Genomic DNA, 19,220 nt, shown 5'->3' on the forward strand with positions numbered 1-19,220 from the left:
AAAATTGCCAAATATTGAAAAATTCAATGGCTTTCTGGCTAACATCTTGCACACTAGTTTAGATACAAGCGCATTTAAGGAGATTTAAGGGTCCAGACGTAAACAAGCCAAGCCCATCATGTCCCTTTAAACGTTGGTGAGTGTGTTACCTTTTTGCTTTGTAATTTCATTGCTATTTCTCAGATTTTTTTTTATTCTTTTTTTTTTTTTTTCGGTTAGCAACGTCTGGCATTTCTCCCGCTCTGAGAGGAGGGAGCGCTGCAGAGGGAAATGAGATCGATAAGCCTGTGGCCAGTGGGCAGTGTGCTTCAGGCAAGCAGAACGGGGATCTGTTTTGAGCACATATTTGTTCACGTGTTGCTTCCTGTTGTATCTGATATTGCGCTGTTTCTTTGTCTGTCGCCATGGCAAGACCCAAAAAGTACACAGCATTATGGCATGAGCTTGGAAAAACAGATGGAGCGCGAAACAGAAAGAGGAAAATACAAGAAGAGCAGCCACCTGTTGCACAGTGAGTCACGCCAGCCTACAGCTCAGATAACGAGTGCTAAGAAGAAAAGATCTGTTTGCTAAGAAAGAAATAAAGCTAGAGCTGTGTGCCAGTAAGCGCTGTTTCGTTGAAGAGACGGACGTGAAGGAAGAAGTAAAAGAAATGTTGTGTTCCACCTGTTCCTCACCATCTCTCATAGTGAGATTCATTCATCATCAGGTAAACTCATTTATGCTGGTGCGACTGGTGCATTTATGCTGGTGTGACTGTGGTGAAGTAATTCATGACACAACGAAGAACAATAAAGTGCAAAAGAAAAATTACTATTCACTAACACTAATGTTGCTTGGTGTGGGATTCGATGGTGTTAGCAAACTAATTTCCTTCTTGAGCATGAAACACCTCCGCTTTGTTACTTACCTAAGATATGCAAAATACATTACTGAAACAGCTGTTGAATCTGCCAAACACTGTCTAATGGAGTGTAGAAGAATTGTGGGTGAAAGCAAACCGAGTGATTATGATGCGATGGATATAAGCATAACTTACGATGGTTCATGGCACAAGCGTGGACATGTATCAAACTTTGGGATTGGTGCAGTAGTAGATGTGGAAAACGGACTCGTTCTCTCTATTATGATATGTGTTGTAAAATATGTGCCGATTGCTCAACTAAGAAATCAGCCCTTAAGAAAACAATAAGTGACGCTGAGCATATCGCGTGTTTGGACGATCACGTTGGTGCAGTCTGTCATGGGCATGGAGGCAACACAACTTTAAAATTAATATATGTAATTAAATCATTTACTAATAATAATAATCGATCGAAACTGCATATAAATTTAACAGATTTCCACCAATATTAATTTTCTTTCCTTCTTTCTTTTCCATATATCATCTTGAAACATTCTACACACGTAAACAAGTATCATAACTATTTCTTAGTAAAATTTCAAATGACTTGAAGAGATCAGCGTCAGGGTAAGTCAAAGGGTTGAAGGTCTCCACAGGGACATGAAAATGAGACTCGTTATTTACTGACAGATGACACGCATATCTGTATGTGCACTTTCCTGTTGCCATCCATCATACATACATATACGTGTACATGTTTAAAGTCATCATCTGTGTGTGCACGCTCCTGTTATTAGCAGCTGGCTAAATTTATGAGTCCTAAATTATATCTTCGTGACGTGTATGCCTATGTATTCCAGTATGATTTAGGAATGCAGTCAGCCACACACGTGCATGTTATCTGTCGGCAGAAAGTAAGATTAATTTGTGTGTTTATGACTCGCGCCTCCAATATCACCCCCCACTCCCCCTCCGTCGTCACTGGCGGGGAAAACGGCAGTTGTTACTTGTCTTCCTCATCGACCTCACAACACAACGCGGGCCACAGCACACTAACGATTGCTGCGCGTTTGTGTGTGTGTGTGTGTGTGTGTGTGTGTGTGTGTGTGTGTGTGTGTGTGTGTGTGTTTTGCAAGCTTCCCTTGTTTTTGTGGACGTACTTGTCATGCAGGCTTTATTTTCCAGTGTTGTCCGCGCTGAGCCTTGCCGACACATGAAATATTTAGTGCCTGACACCGCTATGCATACAAACGAAACCCGACAATGCAGAACAACTTCATTTGCACATGGCGATCCCAGCGGCACATGACACCCGAGTGGCGAAAGGCTGCTACTGAAATAGTGCACGACAACCCGCAGCGGTGCACAGTAGCATGAAAATAGTTTGCGGCAAACCATAACAATTTACTCGTCAGTGCACTGCAACGACGTAGAGTACCCAGCAATATTTTCTGTCACTCTGCTGGAGGACTGACTCTCTAGAAAGTTTGTGCACATTTCCAGGCAGCTCGCAATAACACGCGAGGTACGAATTGGTTTATTCCACGAACCTAGTGATTCATGGGTGCGATAATCCTTTCTTTCAACATATGCATATGTTCCAGATATTCAATACATAAACTGCGCGCCACGTTGTATGTGACTGTCACTTAATTACAATCAGGAAAATACCAAAGCAATAACCGCAGAGAGAAAAAGAAAGCAAAAGGGAGGAAGGAAGGAAGGAGAGAATGTAAAGAAAGAAATACAAAAATTACAAAAAAAAAAAAAAAAAGTAGACACGAACGAAAGTGAAGAAATGAGTATGCAATAAAGATTTTTCTGTCGAGGCAAACATCTTAATTAACAAAGAGCCCAGGGAAATAATTTCTTCGCTTTAGCTTGCGAACATTTTTATTTAGACACGCTCAGTACACAGACGTGGATCCGCCGAGTGTGCGACTGAAGAATACGCACAAGACACGCACACACGACTGATGACATACATGCGCAGGTGCTCCGCTTAGCTAAGGCTACCCGGATATGCATAAGGGTATACTAGTACATCGGCAAATCCATAGTAAGGATAATTCGAAGGGAGATATGATTATAAATGCCATCTAACGCAGTGAGCAGGAACGTATCCGAAACAAAACAAGTTCACGTGTTCCATTTGTGACTCGTGACTCTCAGGCGAGTGACACAAGTGAGTGACACAGTGTTAGGAAGATTGATGTGAATGAAACACGATAACATATTTCACGCTCAATAACTGTAACAATGATGTGCTTCTCTGGCTGCACACACACACACACACACACACACACACACACAAATACACACACATCGTTCCACAGATATAATAGTGCGTTCAAATAAATGCCTATAATATTGTAACAGTTGTAATAGTATTAATAACAATACTTTCTATCACTCGCTATCAGGAATATATGCAACATGTCATTGTAAAATAATAAAACACGTCACTATTTGTTCAACACACACATATCACTTTGAGGTTTAGTGCTGCCTCGGTGGCCTCTGCCGTTCCCAGTGTTAAATTCATTGCAATAAGTGAATTGTACTCGTGTGAGGATTCAAGCTCAGAGACAAGGAGCAATTTACCGCGGATAGAGTTAAGCAGAGAGAGAGAGAGAGAGAGAGAGAGAGAGAGAGAGAATTATGCTACGGGTCACTTAGATAAACGTCATATGACACTTAAGATGGTTTTCAAAATGGATTTTCATATATGCAGCTTGCCCTCCGAAAACAAAATATTAAATAACTATATAGCTGATCACTATAGACTTCTCTCATTGGCCATACTTCGACAACTATCCCATTTAGTAAGACAAATAAGGAGAAAAGTGTAACAAAAAGTAAAAAAAAAAAAAAAATAGAAAAGACGTATATGAATTAAAAAAAATGAAAATTGTAACAAAGACATTGGCCTTCAAGCAACAAAAAGCAAGACACGGACAACTAACAAACACAGAACCAGAGGGGAACAGCTTCTATTGTTCGTGTAAATTATGTTGACCGTGGAAGAAAAAGAGGTACGTGCATTCTTTTTTTTTTTTTTTTTTGCTGTTTGTTCTTTCTTTTCCTTCCTTTTTTCTATGAGCTGTCTGGAGTAAATGTTTCTTGTGCGTGTGTTTGGGTGTTGAGGTGGAAAGTATTGAGCTCGAGTGTTGGCTTGAGTGTTGCCTGAGCGTCGTACGTGCTAGTGTGGTGCTCCACGGGAGTGTAGTGTGTCCTAGGATATTGCTGCATTCATAGGGAAGTCAGGTAGGTTGCAGTGCGTAAAATGCTACTGAGACTGATGAAATTTCTGGTGATACTGAGGTGCTGAGTGGGTTGGAGGAGGACTGGGATGTGGTGTGAGGTTGAAATATCACTGTTAAGCTTTCAGAGGAGAAGTGTTACTGGGAGAAGGAAGGGAAAAACTGCCCTTCTCCATCACCAAGGCGCCAATTCGTGTCTAAGCTTGAAGGAGGGCGTGAGAGAGGCAGAGGCGGAGGTGGGATAGGCAAACAATTAATGTAAGGTAATCCCTCCTGCTCATCTTCCTCTCGTCCTTCCTCTTCAGTCTCCTCCTCCTCCTCCTCTTGACTCAGGAAAACGTCATCGTCTGAGTACGCGATTGGAGAGGAGGGATGAAGGGAAGGATAATTACGTAGGTCAAGATGCTGGAGATTTGGGAGAGACAGAGACGGGGGGAGACTATCGGAGAGACACGGCAAGGAGAGAGATCGTGAGGAATGGCCTGTCTGTGGGAGATGGAGAGGAGGGAGGGAAGTGAGGTGTGGCATCATATGGTGAGGGAGTGTCTGGGGTTCCACCACCAGCATCATGGGGACAGACTGTGGGCCGTCTCTGCAAGGGAAGTCGTAGGTCACGAAGAGGTCAGCGTCAGGGTAAGTCAGAGGATTGAAGGTCTCCACAGGGAGATGAACTTCGGGTGGAAAATCCAAGTCGTCTTCACTACCACCATGGAAGTCGAAATCTTGCAAGTCTTTGGAATAATTATCACAGGAGAAGTCGTGTAGGTCGTCTTGCAGTGTCAGGTCGTGGAGGTGGTCGTCGTAGACACTGTCCGGATCGAGAAAAACACCTTCAGCTGGGAGGACGTTAGGAAGGACACGTGGGTCGTCAAGGACAGGGTCATGGCTCAGGTCATACACCTCGTCAGTCTCACGGTCAAGTCCCTCAAGGAAACTCGCCTGGAATAAACGGAAGGAAAATTTAGTTACGAAGGGAAAAATACCCGGGCAGAGGAAGACTCTTGTTAATCAGAGGAGTGACCACTGGGGAGATTAACCCGTCACAGCGGCAATGAGGGCATAACAAGGCCACTGAAGGCGTCACAAGGCCAATGAGGGCGTCAAAGAAACAATGGGAGAGTTACAGGGGAAATGAGACCATCAAAGGGATAATAGGGGCGTCACAGTGATAATAAAGATGTCACAGAGGCACTACAGGTGTCACAGGGGAAATGAAGGCGTTGCAGGGACAATAAAAAGCGTCTCGGAGACAATGAGAGTGTCACAGGGGTAATGAGGACGTCACAGAGGGCATGGAAGCGTCACAAAGGGCAATGATAAAGTACAATACAACACCACTCTCAAAGCATCAAATATACGATAAAAGTATATTACTACTCAAAGAAACAAGACGCACTTTCCAGACTCAACCTTCTGCAAAACATTCCACGCAACTCACCAACACAAGCACTGCAAAGTTACCGTGGGGAGGCAAGGAATCCCAGCGGAGGAGGAATAAGAATAGCACCTCGCCACTCAGCACTCACTCACGTCGCTCTAAGCCAGGCAGACACCCAGGCAGCCACGCCGCAGACCCGGACGGCGCACCCCACTCTCAGTGTCACGGTAACTTTCCAAATAAAAGAATGAACGTCTTCCGCTTTACCCTCCGCACGCCAGCATGAGATAAGGCGATCATTGTGTGTGTGTGTGTGTGTGTGTGTGTGTGTGTGTGTGTGTGTGTGTGTGTGTGTGTGTGTGTGTGTGTGTCCCTTTGTGTCTTGCTAGCTGTGAATGTTTGAATGTCTGTCTTAGCTTAAAGAAAAAAAAATTCAATAAAACCTGCGTTACAGAGAGAGAGAGAGAGAGAGAGAGAGAGAGAGAGAGAGAGAGAGAGAGAGAGAGAGAGAGAGAGAGAGAGAGAGAGAGAGAGAAAGAGGCTTACATATTGTTACTGGTACCTTACTGAACGGATGAATGGCGCACTGTTAAAGACTTCCCAGCAGGACAGGCATAAGTTTTTTTTTTCTTTTTTCTATTTTTTTTTTTTTTTTTTTTATTTCCATGCAAACGTTCTCCCCCGTCCGGCAGCCAAGCATTCTGACGCGGGCGCCTCCTCCTCCTCCTCCTCCTCCTCCTCCTCCTCCTCCTCCTTCTCCTCCTCGCGCCGCAGTATGTGATTCATTTCCACATTATATTCGCCATTGAAGAGCGCGTCTTCTGTTTTGCTAACCTGTAATTCAAACATGTAAGGAAGAAAAATTGTGTGGAAGGGAAGGAAGGCGGCGTGAGTTGATTATGTAAGCTGAAGTGGTTATTGTTTCCCTTCCTAATGCTGGTCAGAGGATAGGTATTAAATTATCACGTTAACTTTTTCTTCCCCCTCTTCCATTCGCAATCTGCAAGGAACAATGATCCCAGCAAAGTTTCCGAGTAGGTGCATGGATTTCCCTCCCGATTTAGTTCTTCAGGGAATGGGCTGTTTGATCATATGGACCACGGATTAGTAAATTTATAATTAGTGATTTTATATTGGATGCTTCCCTCGTCAGCATGGTCAGCACGGCGCCTCACGTGTGTTATCATCATGACAGTGTTAAAATTTTATCAGAAAACTGCATTGAATGGAAAAATGTTTTTATGAATACGACTGCATGCTTGCAGTGTGTCTCTCATAGCTACTACAACTAAGCGACGATGTGTCTCATTTTGCTGGTTTACTCACATTACGGTGCTTAACAGAGCCATTTAGCCTGACGCAGATAATTTATAATCTAAATGAAAACATTTTAATATTCTGAGTTACTCCAGTGTTAATACGTTTGTCAATTGTGCGTATTAAAAATAAATGTGGTCAGAGTCATTTATTTAAAGCTTTGTTGTGAAGGATAACAAATCAACCATTTCAAATGTGAGTGACACTTTGATCACGACCTAATTGCACCCTGACCCTGAAAACATCACGTGTGGCGCCATCAACACTGCTGGATTAGTTAAATAACAGCGTTCAGCTGTAAACAGGAATTCATGAAATCTCTTTTCTATGAAGCGAATGGTAAACTAACGAAGACATACAAATAAATCAATAAACAAATAAATAAAAGATATGATAGTCGGGTTTATATTTGCAGGCTGTGTGATATACTCTTACCCTTAGCTGGGTATTGGTCGTCACAACAAAACCCGACACAATGCGCACGAGGCCTTCACTCCAGCAATCACCAAAACAACACCACCCAGATTTTCATCTGGCGTGAGGTCGAGGCGCCACCTCCATATGATTTCCCGCAAGATTTTCCTTACCCGGATTGCTGCCGGATGGGGTGAAAGATAGTACTTAACGGCACCGCTGGGCACCCCTAGCTTCCCTCTGTATGGGTCTTGCGGCAGCCTGCTGCACTGCTGCCATCACTCCCTGCTATCACCCTGTGTTCCGCCATTAGACTCATCTCCAGCCTCTCAGACCTCTTGTTGAGGGAAACATATTGTCACGAGAACGCAGAGAATACTGTTGTGTTGAGGAAAGCTGCAGCAATCCCAAACAACAGTCACTTCACCACACAAATCCTGAGCTCCAAGAAGTAATCTCCAGCACGGCGCTCAGGTGCTCTACACGCGAGTAATATCACAATATCAGAAAGGTTTACCCCGAAACGAGTCTGCGATTAGAAATCTGTGCATGTATGGCGCGATGAAAACCAACGAGGCAAAACATATACTAAAATAAAGATGGAAACCTTTTTACTTCCTCCTGGAGTTCTTGTTATTTCTTGTTATTGTGTTATTCTTATTATGACGCAATAGTTAACTAATCGAAAAAAAAGGACAAAAGTAAAATTGTTGTAGCGAGTTTCACGCATGCCAATAAGTCAAGCAGGATCGGCTGAGGATAAACAATCAATGACCTTTAAACACCTTGTTACTGCAGAACTCAGGAAGGCCCGGATGGATGGAACACAAGCAAATCACCGAAAGTCGCAACTCTCAGTAATTCCAGTGACACGTGAAGGCCCAGAGTGCCGTGAGGAGGCTCAAAGTCTGAAAAAGTCTCATTCTAACTTTCAAGGGCAACACACGTACGAGCGCTTACCTTGCAAAGCTTCAAAATCGAAGTCATGACATAATTTGATCCTTTTTTGTGTGTGTGTGTTTACGTTTACTCATTTTCTTCACACACAGTAATATCCTTATATAACGGCACTACATGTACACTCCTGAGCAGCTGCAGAAACGTGGATGATAAGTTTACATATATAGTCAAGAAAGGAAACGCTTGAGCACTGGACACCGATTCGTACAAACCTCCCTCCCTGACTATTGGACTTGTGATTGGAGGAGAATTTACGCAACACTCCGAGCGTGCCATTGATCGGGCCAGCATACCTTTACCCTCCCTTTTATATCCCGCTTGGCAGCAAACGCAGCAATTTACCATTACGGTGTATTCCCGGCGACCCACTCGAGTTGCCTCAGATGATGAGATAACGAGGCACGTAATTTGAAAGGGTTCATAAAGTATCTTCATGTGTGCGTTGCTATACAGGTCTAGAATTCTAATTTATCTTAAATATCCAAACTTTTACTGAACATTAGCCTAGAGTCTCTGCAGGGTAAACTGATCCATAAGCCCCGTCCCCGCCTCCCTCCCTCTCGGCGCAGCAGCTGGTGCACTGGCGATGCTTTTCATTTCCACAATTTGTTCAATCTCTAATGTAATTCTAATCGCATTATCAAGTAGCCCTGAAAGAAGATGCTCAAAAAAATTAATACAAACACAACTTTAAGGTATTAACTCTTCCCGTAAACAAATTAATTACCTATATAAACACATTGGTGATTGTCGTCACGTGTCGCTGGAGACTCTCGCCGTCAGTCTTATTGGTGCTGCTGACGCGTTGATACAAATAAATGATGCTCTTTGTTTATACACCATGAAGGGTTAACACCTCTATGTCATGATTATCATTTTCATGTTGATACTTCGAAAATCATCTTAGGAAAAGACTACTTGATAATGTGATTGAAAATATCTTAAATATGTAAATTTCATCAGTCATGGAAACTGAGGACACCTCTCACGTACTTCATACTACCGTCTTACACTATTTTTCTACAGTGTAATCTGATTAAGAAATTAATTTCTGCAAAGGCCAACAATTTTTTTTATTCCCGGGAGGAGACGCGGCACTCACGCAGCCAGCATCGTGACGTCACGCGCCGAGAATAAGATCCTCCAAATTGGCGCATCTCGAATTCAACACACAATATATAAGAATGAAACCACGAAAGAACTCACAAATGAGACAAACAGCCTAGCTCCGCTCCCAGAATAGCCACCAGGAAGCACACGACACCGAGGAAGCCCTGGACGGTTGATGAAGCACCGCCACGAAAAGAATCCTACAACACGGCCTCGCTATTGGGACCACCGCTCCTCACACACCCTACAAGACGCCATCATGCCTCAGTCTCCTCCCTGACGGTTCGCACACTGACCAGGGCGACGGGCTGACCGATATGCTCCTGGGACGCCTCGCCACGCCCAAAGTCCCGCACCACAGCCTCCAGCGATTCGTTCTCCTGCATCATGCGGGGCTCCTCCTGCGGCGACATGAAGCCTGTGGGAGGAACACGTGGTGAAGGTGAGAGGTGTGTGTGTGTGTGTGTGTGTGTGTGTGTGTGTACTGATGTATTATAATTGTTTTGCTATGGTCTATGTTATGAATTATAGTATGCTTATGAATATAGTTATATACATATTCCCATCATTTATGCTTTATACCTGCTGTCATAGAATAAAATTAAGCTGTGCGGCCAATAAAAACACCTTTATCAGTGCCATAATCATTAATCAAATCACGACAGAGTGAAACCACCCAACCCCTTGACCTTCCGTGACCTGACCTTGACGGCTCTGTGCCCTAGAGTGGCGGAAGAAGTGCCAGGCGGCGCAGGAGAGACCCACCACCGCCGCCATCACCAGGATCACCATCATCACCAAGTGGGCCAGCATCTGCGGCTCTGCGGGCGACGTGTGACATGAGACAGGAGGGACCGAGGCTCGCTAAGTAGTAGTATCAATATCGGGTGTGGGTGTGAGATAGCTGTGAAGATTTAGTGTGAAAAGTCCATACTCTCTCTCTCTCTCTCTCTCTCTCTCCTCTCTCTCTCTCTCTCTCTCTCTCTCTCTCTCTCTCTCTCTCTCTCTCTCTCTCTCTCTCTCTCTCTCTCTCTCTCTCTATCTATCTATCTATCTATTTATCTATCAATCTATTTTATGTCTACTTATCTATTTATCTACCTATCTACCTATCCTATCTCTATCTATCTATTTACATATCTATCTATCTAGCTATTTATTTATCTATACATCTATCTATCTATCCATCTATTCTGTCTATCCGTACATCCATACTCATCCATACATCCATCCATCCATCTATCTACTTATCCATACTTATCTATTTATCTACCTATCTACCTATCCTATCTATCTATCTATCTATTTACATATCTAATCTATCTAGCTATTTATTTATCTATACATCTATCTATCTATCCATCTATTCTGTCTATCCATACATCCATACATCCATCCATCTATCTATCTACCCTGTCTATCTTTATCGATTATCTGGTCTATTTACCTCTCTTCCTCTTCCCTACCTTTGTCAACCTCCTCGGCGGACATCTTGAGAGCCCTGCCAATGTCCTCTGGAAAGCCTCGAGTCAAAGATGTTGTTGGCGGAGTCGAACAGCTCTGAAGGGTCGAGCTCGAAGATGGCCTGGTCCACGGGAGAGAGGTCCCTCCTCCTCCTCTTCGTTTTCCTCGTTTGGCAGACTCACGCTGGGTAAGGAGAGTGAGCTTTTGAGTGAACATAGGGGATGGTACTGTACAAGAAGCCAAAGAAGTTAATGGACCTGTACGTGGAAGTTATGTGATAGAAATGTCCGTTTTATCATCCCTGTATGGAAATCTAGTTAATCTTCTTTTTAAACAGATAGAGAAGGAAAGAATGAAAAACAAATAGATAGATAGATAGATAGACAGATAGATAGACAGACAGATAGATAGGAAAAAAGAAAGAAAGAAAATAGATAGATAAACTGATATATAGATACATACATACATACATACATACATACATAAAGACAAAGAAAGAAAGAAAGAAACGGAAAGCCAAGTGATAAAGAAAAATAACGTGAAGCTTACGCTTTTCTGAAAAGTAGTGAAACGTTTCCTATGTTGTGCTTTTTTTACACCAATGAGTCAAAAAGAAAAAAAAAATGAGGGTAGGAAAAAGAGAGCGAGAAAAGTTCAATCAATTCCGCCATGAGAAACAGCGTATTGTGTTCTGAGAGAAACTTCAATAACTTAACTTTTCATGAATGGGAAAGTCGGCTGTTACCTTCATGGGAGTTAGTTCTTTTTTATTGCCCAGAAGAATGTCGTTGCCGGATTAAAGGAGAGAGAAAAAAAAATGAAGACTTTAACTCGATGCAAGCGTGATATTCTACTAGAGCAAAGTCAGAAAAAAGTTTGATAAAAGTGTATTTTTGCTTCGAGACACTTTTCTTTTTCTTTTTTTTTTTCTGTACGTGTAATTATAGTCTTTTTTTTTTTTGAGGGGGGGTATGAAAGTTATAACTGTCTTCTCAAATGTCAAATAATATTAACACGTGCTGCTTTGAATGTGCACTTGAACACCTGAATGACAGTATATATTATTCTTGTTCATGACACTTTATTTTCTTGTTATTGCTATTATTAACATCATTATTATTATTGTTATTATTATTATTATTATTATTATTATTATTATTATTATTATTATTATTATTATTATTATCATTATTATTATTGTTATTATTACTATTATTTTTATTATTATTATTATTATTATTATTATTATTATTATTATTATTATTATTATTATTATTATTATTATCATCGTTGTTGTTGTTGTTATTGTTGTTGTTGATGTTGTTGTTACTGTTGTTGCTGCTGTTATTACTATTATTATCATTATTATTATTATTATTATTATTATTATTATTATTATTATTATTATTATTATTATTATCATTATTATTATCATTATTATTACTATTACTATTATTATCATCATCATCACTAATAGTAGTAGTAGTAATAGTAGTAGCAGCAGCAGTAGTAGTAGTAGTAGTAGTAGTAGTAGTAGTAGTAGTAGTAGTAGTAGTAGTAGTAGTAGTAGTAGTAGCAGCAGCAATAGAGGTGGTGATGGCGGCGGTGGTGGTGGTGGTGGAGCAGAATCACCAATAGAATCAGAAGTGTCACATGAATTTACAACACAACAATTTAACATTATCCAGCTGGGAGACACAAAAGCTAACACGACTCTCTATTACGTGTAGAGAGGAGCCTTCCTGAACGCCCGAGTCCTGCACCCGAGGCGTCCACAATGAGCGGGAATGCGAGGACAAGACGCCGTGAGAGGAGCGGCAAGGAGGACCAAGTTGTGTAAGGGAGCTGGTGAATAAACCTTCTTGCTTACGTTCCATTAAGGGAAAAATACAGCACCAGATGGAGCTTTTGCGTGTTCACAGATTCCTTTCCTTCTGGGAGATACAAAAATATGTCGAGAAAAATGACAAAAAAAGGGATGACAGATAAGAGGAGAAGGAGGAATGAGGATGAAAAAGAAAAAAACGTATGAAGAAAAAGATAACCGAAGATGAGAAAAATAGGAAATGGAGGCAGTGGAAGAGAAGTAAAAAGATTTGGAAAAAAAATATACATATATAGAAATACGAAAATACAAATAAAGAAGAGAGAGAGAGAGAGAGAGAGAGAGAGAGAGAGAGAGAGAGAGAGAGAGAGAGAGAGAGAGAGAGAGAGAGAGAGAGAGAGAGAGGCAACGTATTTCGCCATCATTAACTCGAGGCTGTTACCTTGCTCCACCTTCCCCTCCAGGAACGTTTGGATACAATGAAAACTTATGAGAACTTCGAGGCAGAGAGACCCAAGAAGGACCCTCGATTCGCCCTCCGTCACGTAGGCCGTCACTCCTCAGCCTGAAGCTACTAATGACGATGGAAGAATAGGATGAGGACGGAGTGTGTAGGAGCGTGGGCTGGGAAAAACTAAAGACCCTGAAGGAGGAGCAAGGAAAGGAGTGGAGGAGAAACAGAGGTATAATGAATGTAAAGAGTGGAAAGATGGAAAGATAGAAGGAAAAGGCTGGTATGTTTGATAGATGGGAGGAAGAAAATAATGACGGAAGAATAGACTAATTCATGGATGGATTGAATGAAGGCACCAAAACGGGATCATATGGCGCCGATGATGAAGCAGATAAAGGAAGGAACGAAGGAAAAAGTAAAAAAAAGAGAAGGAGAAGTTCAGACTCCGGAATATTCAAAGAAGAAAGGAAGAGAGAGAGAGAGAGAGGAAAAAAATCGTAGGGAGAAGGTAGAAAATCATATTCGACTTCGTTTACGTTTCGTTCTTCTCACAACGTAACGGTTTTTCAATATCACAGACGTAACCCTTCTCTCTCTCTCTCTCTCTCTCTCTCTCTCTCTCTCTCTCTCTCTCTCTCTCTCTCTCTCTCTCTCTCTCTCTCTCTCTCTCCCCCAGATGTCAATATCCTGAGCGGTGATTTCTCTTCCTTGAGCGGCTATTTCAGCTTGTCGTTCGAAGCGGAATCCAAAATCCCTTTCTCTTGGCCAGGTAATTACAAGTTCTACCAACCAGACGTGTTTTTCGCGTATTTTTGCACCTAAGAAGTCCGCGGTAATGCAATCTCTTAATCACATTAAATGAAAATCTTACTGAAACGGGTAGTAATAACAGTATGTCTTATGGATGAAAACAAGATATTCGGGTAATTTGCAGGTGACGGAAAGATACATATTTGGTTAGAAGTTTTGTTCCAGGTAGATATTTGTCTTTGATTATTATGACCTATTTTGACTTATCTTTCCTTTGTCATTAACCTGTTTTCTCTTTAGTGATTCTGAGCTACACTTGACTAAACTTTCCTTTATCTTTCACCTGTCTTCTGCAGTCCCTCGTGATCTGTTGTCTAATCTCTAACTATTCTCAACTCTCATGACTGTTAATGACACTGAGACAGGTAGGTGCTGTTTCATGAGAGAGAGAGAGAGAGAGAGAGAGAGAGAGAGAGAGAGAGAGAGAGAGAGAGAGAGAGAGAGAGAGAGAGAGAGAGAGAGAGAGAGAGAGAGAGAGAGAGAGAGAGAGAGAGAGAGAGAGAGAGAGAGAGAGAGAGAGGTGACACTGGCCTAAAGCAACAGAAAGGAAAAAAAAAAAAACACAGTCCACTGATGCCAGATCCCATAGAGAACGTCAAAAGTATAGTCACAGCTGGTAATTTAAGTATAATAACATCGCACTCCATTCCTTCGAGTGTAGAATTTTCCTTCATTCAATTCCTAAGTAGAATAAAATCGCACTCCATTCCTTCGTATGTAGAATTTTCCTTCTTACAATTCCAAGTCCCCTGATCTCCTAAGAATCAGCAGCTATCAGATTTTGTAAGAGGATTGCCAGAGGACTTCAGATTGAGAAGATTAGGACTTTTGACCACTACTACAAAATCCAGCCTTCACCTCCCAGTCCCTCCCATTTCACCTACCCTGCCCTGACGGTGAAGGTCTCTGGGATGTAGTTGCACTTCACGAGGAACCTGCGGGTGGAGTGGGTCAGGATGGGCAGGTTCTCTTGGACGATGATGAAGCTCGTGACGGACGTGTTGTGCACCTCGCTGCCGCACAAGTCGTGGTCAATGGTGAGCAGGTATGTGGTCTGGCCCAAGTCCTGCCGCCCCTGCGTCCAGCATCTCGGGTCATCGCTGCCTTCCACAGAGATCTGGTGTGGTAAAGAAGACGGCAATGTTGAGAGATGTGGAGAGAGAGAGAGAGAGAGAGAGAGAGAGAGAGAGAGAGAGAGAGAGAGAGAGAGAGAGAGAGAGAGAGAGAGAGAGAGAGAGAGAGAGAGAGAGAGAGAGAGAGAGAGAGAGAGAGGGGGGGGGAAAGCAGGGAGAAAGAGAGAGAGAATGTTAAGTAGCGTCCTTAACTTTCCTACTTGGGGACGGTATTAAAGCAATAACTTCAAACTTTTAATGACGTAAACACAGAGCGTCCTCGAAAAAACTTATTTTTCAACACACACACACACACACACACACACACACACACACACACACACACACACACTCACTCACCTACTGGAATGTACAAGAAAAAACTCCAAGAAAAAAGTAAAACAAAACAAGACTTTCATTTGACTTTCAAACTTTTATTCTTCTCCCAATCTCAAGTTAAAGACTTGTATAGGAAATAAGGAAGGAAGGAAGGAAGAAAGAAAAAGAAAGAAGGAAAGAGAAGAAGGTAAGAAGATTAGGAGCTAGTCATAAATTACAAACGAATCATGAAGTGTTATTTACCTTTTCTCCTAAATACCCAAGTTCCTGAACCCAAAGAAAACGAGTATGCGGCGACTAACTGCCTGCCTGCCTGCCTCACCTTGCCTCCGAAGTTTGGTCCCGTCTCCACCTCCACCACGCTCGAGTTGGCGAGACACTGGGTGGCGCGCGCCGAGACTGGGGGAGAGAATTGGGGAGGCCAGTCACCTCGAGGGCAGAGTACGAGTGTCTGGCTCACCTGTGCTGTGTTGGGCTGCACTGGACACTGGTAAACGAGCTGGGCAAGACGTCGTTTCGATTTTATGGTCAGGGGAGATGGACAGTGCTGGAATGTGCCTATCTGTCTTTTTTTGTGTCTGTCCTCTCTCTCTCTCTCTCTCTCTCTCTCTCTCTCTCTCTCTCTCTCTCTCTCTCTCTCTCTCTCTCTCTCTCTCTCTCTCTCTCATAACACTGGCATGCGGCTTTATGTCCGTCTATATTGTGCAGCATTCCACCGCTAACGAGGCTGTTATGCTTCTCTCTTTCACAAGATCGCTGGTGAAAGAAATCCCTGCATTGCAACAAATATTACTTTGCCAATAATCCTTCGAGAGAGAAAATCAGTTCTCAGTTATCTCAAAATAGTTCTCTTCCCTTTCCAATATGGCTGCTGCGTTCACTGTACAATAACACCACCTGACCGCACCATTTGCACTCGTCTATGCAGTAATATTACACCCAGAATTAACCTTCCTATTGTTCCGACTTCTCTTTCCTTCTGTCACATATAATAAGGCTCTCTGACCTCAACCCCTTCTGTCCAGTCAGACCGAGGGGTAGGATAAAGAAGGCCCCATAAATTCCTCTTAAGGTCGCAGCAGTTCAGGGGCGCCACTCAGCCGCCATAAGAAGGCAAGGAATGATGTGCAATGACATAAAGGACCATTTTCTGAAATGCTTGTACGCCGCATCCCCACTACTTCTAAAAGGCTCTAGTTGAAATTGCACGGGTTTTTAATGATGTTTTTACTGTTATAGTGAAAGGTCAGCAAGGTTTCCCATATTATTAACAGGAGAAACGCTCATGAGAACCTCGCAGATTATCTCTGTGGCCTTTGAAGATTGTCATGGTGAGAGAGCAAAGCGTTTCAGAATATGAGCCAGTCTTGCAGGAGAGAGGTGAGGGGAGAGTCGATGCAGCAGTGGGGGAGTGGCGTGCTGTCCGGCCCGTCATGACGAGTCCTCGCTGGTGACCTAACAGTGATTTACTCTCCAGGACACAGACAAAGACTCGCGACTTTCCAGAGGGAGACATTCAGGGGCATAACTCATCCGGATGGTGGAAAAATGTGGCAGTTGTATTTATTAGGACTTTTTTTTCTTTTCAACGGGTTGCTTAGCGATTGTGTGAAATGGAATATTTTCCATGTTTCCTTTTCGACTGAAGCAAAAGATGTGTCAGATCTTGCATCATTATGGGCTTTTGATTATTGCACTTTTTTGCATGCTTGTACCAAACATTATCACTGTCACTGTTGCCATTATCTGCAAAGATATTTTACTACTACTACTACTACTACTACTACTACTACTACCTATTACCATAACAAAACATGTAACTAATCCTCTATGACATTTTACTATACACTCTTAATCATATCAGTCAACAAAATAATTATCCCTATGATAAAACTATGTATCATAACAACCCCAAACCCAAAACACTCAGATTGACTCGAGGACTTACACCCCTTGGTCTTGACGGCCACCTCTCTACCCATTGGAGGTGCCTCGGCCAGAGTGTCGCCGCGCAGCACGGGCGTCACTTCTATCGTGTAGTTGGTGGCCATGCGCAGCCCCTTCACCTCTACCTCGAACTCCTGCTGCCTGGCGCCAGGCTGCTTCATGCGGCGCGCCTCCCGTTCCTGCAGCAGCTGTGTGTAGGACGGGAGAGATCACAAGATTAGGCGAGACAAAGGATCGGAGAAAGAGAGAGAGAGAGAGAGAGAGAGAGAGAGAGAGAGAGAGAGAGAGAGAGAGCTCCTCATGGCGGAGGGGGAGAGAAAACACGCTTCGCCTGACACGATAGGACATTACTCGTGCTTCCCCAACACTCGCTTCACCTTGAGACGGAATGATGTAACAGCTTGATAATGCTCTCTCTCTCTCTCTCTCTCTCTCTCTCTCTCTCTCTCTCCTCTCTCTCTCTCTCCTCTCTCTCTCTCTCTCTCTCTCTCTCTGATCTCGTCAATGAAACAAAAGAGAGCTCCCCCTTTCCAAGATAAATAAAGACAGCAGTTTTTTTCTTTTTTTGACTGATGTCTATCTCTCAAAGGAAGGAAAGACCTAAGCTTGAGATGCTGACACCTAATGGTCTTGTTATACGTTTGCTGCGAGGCACGTGTTTTAATTGAAGAGTCACGCACTTGTTGCTGGAGAAAGGAAATAATAAACCAAGATTTATACCTCGTTCTTTTATTGCACATACAGTAGATCAAGACAAATGACGAACATGTAGATAGCATCTTTCATATTTCTTCCCTCTGTAACCCCATGCTTGAAACGCGCTAAGTGTCTCATTGTCTCTTTTTTTTTTTCTTTTTTCAGTCCTGGAAAAGCTTCTCACTGAATATTTTGCTCGGAAAGAAGAAAAGACAAGAATCTTGGGAGAGTGATAAATATTTAGAAGAATAACAACATTTCGTTTTCTTTTCCTGCTCCGTCAGACACAGGGAACGTGCATCATTATTTCATGTCATCTAATAAATTACAGCTCGCAAAATACATGCTCCGAAGAATAAAGATCCAGCAAAGAATTCCTGGGATCTCGCTCCAGCAAATGTTGACATATCCCAAGGTCATTCTGTCTTAAAAGCGTACACCAATTTCTTATTTCTTGAAGTTCACGAAGATTATGTAAAATATAAATTCGTTTCTCATGACACAGTTTCCCAATTTACATGAAGCATCTCAACGAACCATGAATAGCGAGCAACTGGAATTGCCTGTCAACGGAATTACCCAACACGCGGCCACTGAGACTTAAGAGCGCATCAGCCAGTCATGAGCAGCCAGCCTTTGGTCGCCAGAGTTGAATGTTACCGCCAATGCACTTGAGTATAAACATGAACATTTCGAGGACGTGAAACTGTAATTGAGGTCATCATAACTGAGTGAGTATGAAGAGGTATTAAGAAAGGATACTAAAATATAAAAGAGATTATTAGGGGAGTAAAGTGGTCATTAGGAGAAAGACTAAGGAAGGGGAGACGTAATGTGAAACTCGAGGGAAATAATTACCGGTAAGCAGTGGAGGAAGATGACTTTGTAAGGGTAACGATCAGCCAGAAAGAAAATTTGAATATGAATAGACGAAGGAGAAGTAAACACGTGATCAAGAGACGGAAGAGCTGGAGAAAAAAAAAAAAAAAAAAAGGAATGCAGGGAAGGAAAAGGAAACGAGTCGAGGAAGGTAAGGAAAAGGACTGAAAAGGAAAAGAAATATCATGAGGAAAGAAAGTAAAAGGAAAACAAGCAGAGTGTGAAAGAAAAACTTCAAAGGAAGAAGAGGGAGAAGAGGACCAGAAGGAGAAAGACGAGAAAGAATAGAAGAGAAAAAGAAGGAAAGAGTGGCTGACCAGGAAGCAATGAAGACGGAGAAACTGAACTGAACAAAAGAAAAGAAAAAAAAAGAGTACAGAGCAAAGAGAAAAAAATAAAGCAATAGCA

General features: G+C 42.5%; 2 protein-coding genes across 3 annotated transcripts in view; both read right to left on the minus strand.

The window, feature by feature from the left end:
* Positions 1–2,719: 2,719 nt before the first annotated feature.
* On the minus strand, positions 2,720–10,137 carry LOC135103029 (uncharacterized). The gene is made up of 3 exons (XM_064008895.1): positions 9,991–10,137; positions 9,583–9,704; positions 2,720–5,046 (listed from the first exon to the last, which is right to left on the minus strand). The coding sequence occupies exons 1-3, from the start codon at positions 10,097–10,099 to the stop codon at positions 4,246–4,248; spliced, it is 1,032 nt and encodes a 343-aa protein (XP_063864965.1). The 5' UTR covers positions 10,100–10,137; the 3' UTR covers positions 2,720–4,245.
* Positions 10,138–10,736: 599 nt separating this feature from the next.
* Positions 10,737–19,220, minus strand: part of LOC135103030 (uncharacterized) — a 36,247-nt gene continuing 27,763 nt past the window's right edge. The window contains exons 4-7 of one of the 2 annotated variants that reach the window (XM_064008898.1): positions 17,239–17,425; positions 15,613–15,689; positions 14,724–14,956; positions 10,737–10,933 (exon numbers count right to left, since the gene is read on the minus strand). In XM_064008898.1, the coding sequence (XP_063864968.1) occupies positions 10,816–10,933; positions 14,724–14,956; positions 15,613–15,689; positions 17,239–17,425 (615 nt within the window). In that variant the 3' untranslated portion in view covers positions 10,737–10,815. The remainder of the gene's footprint in view (positions 10,934–14,723; positions 14,957–15,612; positions 15,690–17,238; positions 17,426–19,220) is intronic. The other variant, XM_064008897.1, reaches the window with a different exon arrangement.

This window comes from Scylla paramamosain, chromosome 8 (assembly GCF_035594125.1).
Source record: "Scylla paramamosain isolate STU-SP2022 chromosome 8, ASM3559412v1, whole genome shotgun sequence".
NCBI classification, from domain to species: domain Eukaryota; kingdom Metazoa; phylum Arthropoda; class Malacostraca; order Decapoda; family Portunidae; genus Scylla; species Scylla paramamosain.

Coding starts and splice junctions, on each gene's coding strand:
- LOC135103029 (XM_064008895.1), bottom strand. CDS start 10,099: ATGCTGGCCCACTTGGTGATGATGGTGATCCTGGTGATGGCGGCGGTG. Junction 9,705..9,990: donor TAGGGCACAGAGCCGTCAAG/GTCAGGTCACGG, acceptor TTCCTCCCACAG/GCTTCATGTCGCCGCAGGAG. Junction 5,047..9,582: donor TCGGTCAGCCCGTCGCCCTG/GTCAGTGTGCGA, acceptor CGTTTATTCCAG/GCGAGTTTCCTTGAGGGACT.